Raw genomic sequence first — 7,637 nt, forward strand, 5'->3', positions numbered from 1 at the left:
TTTTTTTTTTTTTTTTTGCAGTGGAGCCTGCCCATGTGAGCTGCCAGCTGGCTAAGTGGCCCCTGAGCGGTGGGGGCCCCCGGTCCTTCCCTTTGTGGCAGTAGGCTGCCTGGGCAGGCAGCTAGTGGGCTGAGTGCTGCCTCAGCTTGCAGAACCCACTGGATCCAACTCTTCCCTCAGCCTACCCAGCTTTCAGTGCGCCATGCACCATTCCTGCTGCCTTTTCTAGCTGCCAGCAAACACAGCCACCCTCCTGCAGCTTCTCCATGCTGCCCTAGGGGGAAGCCAGCCCATTCCCAGGCAGTTCCAGGTGGTGGGAAGGTGGCGGGGATAGTGAATGGGCTACTGCTTCCTGGGTGGGGTTGGATCCAACAGGTGCTGCCTCCAAACTGGGGTCATGAGAGAGGCAGGCAGGCCTGCCCCATGGAAAAAAAAAAGATCAGGTCCCTCATCACTTCTGCCTTCAGCCTGGCTTTTCCACAGCCCAGGGAATTGGGGGTGGGGGGTGGTCAGCTATCATATTAAAGTCTGCAAGTTACAAGTAGTGACATTGCAAACTAAACTACGTGCAGCTGTGGTTTAGTTTGCAATGTAGCAAACTCATTTAGATGGCAAAAAGCCACAGATATGTAAAGTGTAATGCAATTAAACCACAAAAACAGGAATTTTCATCTTATGTACAAGCACCCATGGTCTACAATTAAATCTGCATAGACAACCCCTGGCATCCAGGTGAAGGTTTTGGATTAGCTTCCTCCTATATTGGCATTGGTGTTCCCTGGTTCCAATCTAATGGTAAGATTACCAGAGCCATATTGTTAACCTGAAATTATTGAATAAATCTAGAAAGCAATTTTAAAGTTACAAGACTAAAAAGACATAAAATGTGCCAATTATTTACTAATTAGCAATGATATCAAGCCTTTACACATTCCAACAGAAAAATGGCAACGAAATCAGAATTTAAAAAGATAAAACCTTCTACTTGTGCAAACTGACATGACTGAACATATCACATCACTACTACAACTATGATTAAAAGAAATGGGTTAGATTAGTGCATTATCTTACCTGGCTCAATGTCTTATCTTGTTTGAAAGAGAGGCTAATATAATCCACTAGAAAAAATGCAAAACGTATTATCTGCTTGCCATCAACTGTGTTTCTAACATTTCAGACTAGAATTAAATAGGTGTTGCACAACTGTATAATAAGACAGAGGTTATCAGCCGCATGGGCCAGTTCAGTATAAAATATACTGAGAACTTTTGAAAAACGAGGATCTGTATTAGGTGTAACAAAAAGGGTTGGGTGGTTGGACACCAGAGTCCTGATCCGACTTGTCAAGGGGCTCCGGCCTCCTCACTCTTGCTTCTGGATGCTCAGGGTCCTTCTCCCCTGTGGTTATCACATCTTGGTGTTCCAGTTTCATAGGGAGGCTGCTCAGAGGCAGATGCAGGCTTGGGGTAGGTCCTTGTCCAAGCTTCCTGACCTCAGTTCACTTCTACTCTGGCTGGGTCCTGCTGTCCAAGGTCCACTGTATCAGGACCCTAGACTCTTGGGTTCCAGCTCAAGCTCCATCTCAGGCTTTCCCTTCCTTAGTCTCTCAGCCACTCAGCCCCTCGACATGTCCCCTGTGGGTGCAGGGCTTGTTCCCTCCAGATACCCTGATACCTAGTTTTCTGACATGTCAAAGTCCTCTTTCTGAAATGCATTTGGGTATCTGCCTGTATTCAATACTGTGGGCTCCAGGCCCTAGGAGTGCTCTGAACTGGGTGCCCCTGCTGCACCACAGTGGCCTACAATCTGACCCTTACAGCCACCCTGGTCCTCTGGCTTAAACATATATCAAAAGTATAAGTATCTGCTCTCAAAACATAAAGTTCACCAAAACGCAAGGCTTCCCTGGCAGGGTTAATTTCACTCCACAGTAGCACATATACAGAAGTTAGAGGTACTTAACTCTCGCTGTTCCTGGTGCAGGGTTTCTTCTGTCCCTCTGAGGCAGAGAGTCCTTTCTCTGTAGGCGGCCCAGGTGTGCTCTCCCCTGGAGTACTGGCTTCTATGGTAAGACTGTCCCTTCTGGACCAGGTCCTGAGCTTATAAGCTTCTCCTTAGGTCACCTGACCCTCTGTTTCCACCACAAGCCTGCCAATCTCTATTTACACCTAAGGTGGGTGGCCATTCTAATCAAGGCTCCCTCTGCCCCTCTTGAGAGAGTCTCCCACGATGACCACTCTGCGTCTCTTCTTAGGGGTGGTTGCCTTCCTTCCTCAAGTGCTGGAGCTGGTGGCTCTGCTGGCTCTACTGATGCTGCAAGGAGTTCATATTTGTTGTGAAATTCCAGGGGGGTGGTGACCCTGGCACAGCATGTCTTGGGGCCAGAGATGACCTTTGTCCAAGTGTCCCCTGGCTGGACTTTGCAGTAGCTCCTCTTGTCCACCCTTGTCCTACCAGCCATCCTTCCTCTTCCCTCTTCATTTTTCTGGTGAAGAGCCTGGCAGTATCTCCTCTTTGCCATCCCTGATGGTACTCAGCCTCTGCACTACAGCCTGAAGCTCCCTTATTTGGCACCCTAGAGACTCTATTGTGGAGCATACTCCACAAGGGGAGGTGTCATTTCTCCTGTTCCCAGGTGCCTGCATATGAGCCAGGCAGCCTGCACAGCTGGGAACCAGGTGCTCCATCTGAGTGGAGGCCAGAACCATGGGCTCCATCTGGGTGGAGGCCCCAGTGGTACCAGAGGGGGAGGCTCCAGCTGTGGTGGGGATCTTCAGGGTGTGATGACTCCCCACCATTGTACAGGTGGTAGTCTAGGCTACTACTGTGCTGACCCTTCTCATCAGGCTCACTGCCTAGAGCCTCATGCCCCTCCTGCACAAACTCCCACGCTAACTCATGTGTTGGGGCCCAGAGAGTGACTGTTTGCATGCTTTCTCTATTCACACGGCTCCCTTGGGGGCTTGGCCAAGTAGGGGCTGGGAGGGGGCATGACCCTCTTTGGCTCTACTCAGCTGCCTCCCACCACTGCCTACTCACCATGGTCTCTCTGCTTACTTCCTGGCTCAACGCTGGTTGGGTGGGGCCCGCCAGGGGGTCTGTAAGGAGTCTTAAGTTCCTGGGAGCATGACAGATTTCCACCCGTGCATCTCCACCGAGAGACAGTCCCAGCTGAGTTACAAGGTACTGGTACTTCAGGGGCCAAAGGGCAATGAGGAAAAGTGGCAGCATGTGACTACTCAAAGGAGGGTTCCTGGAATTGAAAAGGAGCAGACTGAATTCAGCAAACACTTTCTGGTCCTCCCTTCCTCAGGCTCTGGGCCTGAGCCCGTGAGGTCTGCTGCTTCCCAGAGGCCCAAAGGATGTAGCTGAGAGGATCCTTAAAATCATCTGGCCCTCTGACCACTACCCCATACTCCTCATCCATGTGGGGACAAATGACACGGCACAGAGCAAACCTGGCCACGTCGAGTGACTACAGAACTCTGGGGACTGGGCTCCGAGGGTTGGGGGCACAGGTAGTTTTCTCCTCGATCCTCCCAGTTATGGGTCACAGGCACAGGAGGTAGAGATGTACTGAAGAAGTTAACAGAAGACTGCAGCATTGGTGCCATCATGAAGGCTTTGGCTTCTTTGATCACAGTCCACTTCAGAGAGAGAAGCAGCAGTTTGTTGGGAACGGACAGCCTCCGCCTCACTCTGATGGGAAAGCAGCTTCTCCTGGCCAGGATGGCTGACCTGCTCAACAGGGCTTTAAACTAAGATCACCAGGGGATGGGCGGACTATCACCAGTGCAAGCCCAGGAAGTGACAACCACAGAATCAGCAGGTCAGGTAACACAAAGGAACTTACTCCAACCTCAGCTCAAGGACAGGACTCTTCTAAGAGCACAGGGAAGCCCAGGGCTTCCAATGGCAAACTTAGCTGCCTGTACACAAATGCCAGGAGAATGGGGAACAAACAGGAGGAACTGGCCCTTTTGCTAAGTGAAAATGAATACGAACTCATAGGGATAATGGAGACCTGGGACATGGGACTCCACCTATGACTGGACCACAGGTATAGATGGCTATACCTTCTAAGGGAGGGATTGTGTTGTGAGAAACAGCAAGGGTGTAGCTCTCTATCCCGTGTGCAGGCTGTATTTTGCCCACCCCTGCCTTAAACCCATATTGAGATTCTGGGAGAAACTCTTCAGCAAGTGGAGGGAGACAATTTGGGAGGATTTTTGCAATGATCTTTCCTGTGGTGAACAGCAAAGTGATTAATCCCTCTGTAATTTCCACAGTCAGACCTGTCTACTTTCTTGAAGATTGTCACAATCAAGGCATCCCTGGAGTCACCTGGAATTTCCTCATCATTCCAAATCCTTAAAATGAGGGCATGGAGCTGTGATGTGAGTTTCGCACTCCCCTGCTTGAATGTTTTAGTGGGATTTCCATCAAGTTCAGATACCTTGTCATTCTTCATCTGGTTGATGGCTTTCCTAACCTCAGTACTACTGAAAAGACATTTGGGTACTCGGGAGAAGTGTTAGAACACCTCTTTCTTTTCTTTTGCTCTAGAGTTTTGGAAGGGAAAGGACTCTATAAGAAGATATCTGTATTCCAGTCCACACTTCCTAATCTATTACTTCTTTTCCCTATCTCCCCTGTACAAAGTGGTTCACAATGAAAAAGAAACCAATGGCCTGGGAAATTATAACAAGCCTAACAAGATAATTAAAGCTAAAAGGTGCATATATACCATTCTAAAACAGTTTATGAGCTTTATTTTTTCTTTTAAATAAAGAGTATGTGATTAGGATTTTTGCAATGCTAACTGTAATCTGCAGATCTGAAATAGGTATTTGCACCTGAGTACATATATACATCAAAACTAATAACTATTAACACTAGTGCTTATGCAAAGGATAGGTTTGTAAGGAGACCTCTTGTTAAACATGTACACAAATATAGGGTTTAAATTCATTAAGCCTGTGTTTAATTATCTTGGTTTAAATGATTGATCTATTTTTTAGGTTTGAATAAATGGGCTTTTCATTGTAGCTGGGGAAGAAGCTTGACCCTTACCCTGGAGTTAAGCTCCACAGTAGCCACTGTTTGGCTATGTCAGCAACCCTGGGTTGTAGTAGTGACTACTGATTGCTTTCTGTCCATGTTCTGATCTGTGGTATGTATAGTTTATAGACATGTTGCCCATCCCAAAAGACTCTTTGCATTATCTTGTAGAGTGGTACTGTGTAGTATTGAGGAGGCACAGGTTTCTCTTCTATGTAGCTTCTACACTGTCTGTCCTTGATATATCAGAACAGTAGCTTTTCATCAGCTTTTTGCATTTTTTACCGGTACACTAGTGAAAGAATGTTGCTGGGAGGCAGGATCTGCCTCTAAATGAGACAATCTCTGTAAGTAAGGCTAGTACACTCCCAAAAATCTATGGGAGTTTGGTGTCCCAATTCCTTGGAAATTCAGCAGGATTTGCAAGTCTTACACCTTTTAATCCTTGAAAAATCTATTGTTAAGCAAGTAACCTGAACACAACTCAATTCATAATCATGCTTGATTCTGACTTTTCTCCTTCTCATTTCATAAATTAAACATTTTCAAGTCTGAACTTCTCACCTTCATAACTTTCTTGGTTAGCTAAACATTGGACATTATACCATGTATCTGCACTGAAATAATCATCCTAGGAAAATTGGAGGGAAATAAATTAGTAAAATAATAACATTTCCTGGCAATATATATTTTCTGTAAACAATGGAAAAGATACTTTCTTTGTTACTATCACAGCCAAATCTATACCTGAGAAATCTTATTCTACCTACCTGGAATTCTCTCTGCAGATTCAAACTTTAAAATATTTCTATAAACTGTTAAGCATCTCTCATGTTTTAACCAAAAGAATTCAAATACTTTTTAATGCTTATTTACTGGTATAAAATGGTTTTATAATGTGAACACTGAAAACAAGCATAAAAATCTATGTTTCTTACCGATTCAAATCCACAGAACGTTGGCTTTGTAAACTAGGAAAAGAGAATAAAAATAGAATACAAAAATCAATAAATACTAATTCTATAATAATTCTAATAGATTTAGGATAATCAGACCTTTACTTGCAAAGCATATTTGTAAAAGACTGAACAATAGTTTGCACGAAAGTATGCACAGTATATGAAGAAGTAAGTGTACTGCTATCAGCCACATATTTTATGAGAGTACTTTGTAATCCCAGAAGGAGGCTGCATGGAACCCATGCTCAAGGCTAGTAGCATTGCCTATTATTAAGGTTTCCTGATATTTTCCTTTATTGTTAATTAAACATTGCTGAACTGCAACAATTTGGTCTGAAATTTTCCATGCTGGATATCTGCCTCAGAAAGAACTTTTTGGAAATTTCCACCAAAATATTTCAGCTATTTTTGATAACAGGGATAGGAGAAAATACATTCTGGCTGTGTCTACATGAGACACTGACTGCGCAGTAGCCTGTGACTACTGAGCAGTAGCATCATGTGGCAGGAAGCATGATGTGATGTTACTGCACAGTTGTCTCAGGCTATTGCACAGCCAGTGTCATGAATAAGCCATTTGGCGACACTACTGCGTGGAAACTCCGGTTACTGTGCAGTTACTTAGTACTTGTATAAATAAGTACTAATGTACTTATTTATGACTGCACAGTAATGACTGAGCAATCAGCATCTCAGGTAGATGCAGCCATGTTTGCCTATACTAAAGGATTTCAATTACCTTTTCCCTGAAATGTTCTAATGGCTCCATGTTTTTATCAGAGACTTGATACTTAGCAGAAGGATTTCCTTTGTGCCAAGAATGTACCCTACAAGAATCCACCAAAACCTGCCCATGTTATGAGTCTTAGTAAAACAGTACTTTGCACACAATCAATACAGACTTTAATTTTAGTAGCTGAAAACCCTGACAAATATGTTCACATCGGCTTGCTTCAGCCTGAGGCTGAGAAGGATTTCCCCTGTAATTTCAGGTCAGCATTTCAGTGGACCATGTTGCATCTGGGTTTGGGTCTGTGACCCTGTAGTGTAACAATTGGAGAAAAAGCATTGAATACTGCCAAAGAGAGGGTGCCAGAATGGAGCTGGTGGGTGCTTCACCCTACATCCTGTCTTCCACCCTGCATTGTCTCTGCAGTGGCTCCAGCTTTGTTAGCAGGGAGGGCAGAGTAGTAGTAGCAGTGCACAGTGTCCTGGACCAATATGGCATATGGTGCAGGAGCTGTGGCAAGAGGTTTGCTACTGTTGGGGGAAATGTCATTGCCTTTTTTTTGCTATTGAAGATCAGGGTTTAAATGGTTGCTTGACACATACGTTGACAGCAAAAGAAGAGGTGACCCCTCTACCCTTCCAGCAGCAAAACTCTCATTACTGCTCCAGCACCATGTCTAGCATGAAAAACTGGACAGTACACCTCTGGACTAGGGACAGACATTCATAGTTTCACAGTTTCTAGGGTCGGAAGAGACCTGAGTAGATCATCTAGTCCGACCCCCTGCCCTGGTAGGAAAGATTACTGGGGTCAAATGACCCCAGCAAGGTGTTCATCTAACCTCCTCTTAAAGACCCCCAGGGTAGGAGCCAGCACCACTTCTCTTG

The 7,637-nt window shown here is 45.3% G+C and overlaps 1 protein-coding gene across 1 annotated transcript in view; it reads right to left on the reverse strand.

Moving 5' to 3' along the window:
• Positions 1-6,789, reverse strand: part of CATSPERB (cation channel sperm associated auxiliary subunit beta) — a 65,544-nt gene extending 58,755 nt beyond the window's left edge. Inside the window, exons 1-4 of the mRNA XM_019551145.1 lie at positions 6,760-6,789; positions 6,000-6,032; positions 5,626-5,692; positions 1,072-1,118 (exon numbers count right to left, since the gene is read on the reverse strand). Of these exons, the coding sequence (XP_019406690.1) occupies positions 1,072-1,118; positions 5,626-5,692; positions 6,000-6,032; positions 6,760-6,789 (177 nt within the window). The remainder of the gene's footprint in view (positions 1-1,071; positions 1,119-5,625; positions 5,693-5,999; positions 6,033-6,759) is intronic.
• Positions 6,790-7,637: the final 848 nt, after the last annotated feature.

Source organism: Crocodylus porosus, unplaced genomic scaffold (genome assembly GCF_001723895.1).
Source record: "Crocodylus porosus isolate Cpor-Errol unplaced genomic scaffold, CroPor_comp1, whole genome shotgun sequence".
NCBI classification, from domain to species: domain Eukaryota; kingdom Metazoa; phylum Chordata; order Crocodylia; family Crocodylidae; genus Crocodylus; species Crocodylus porosus.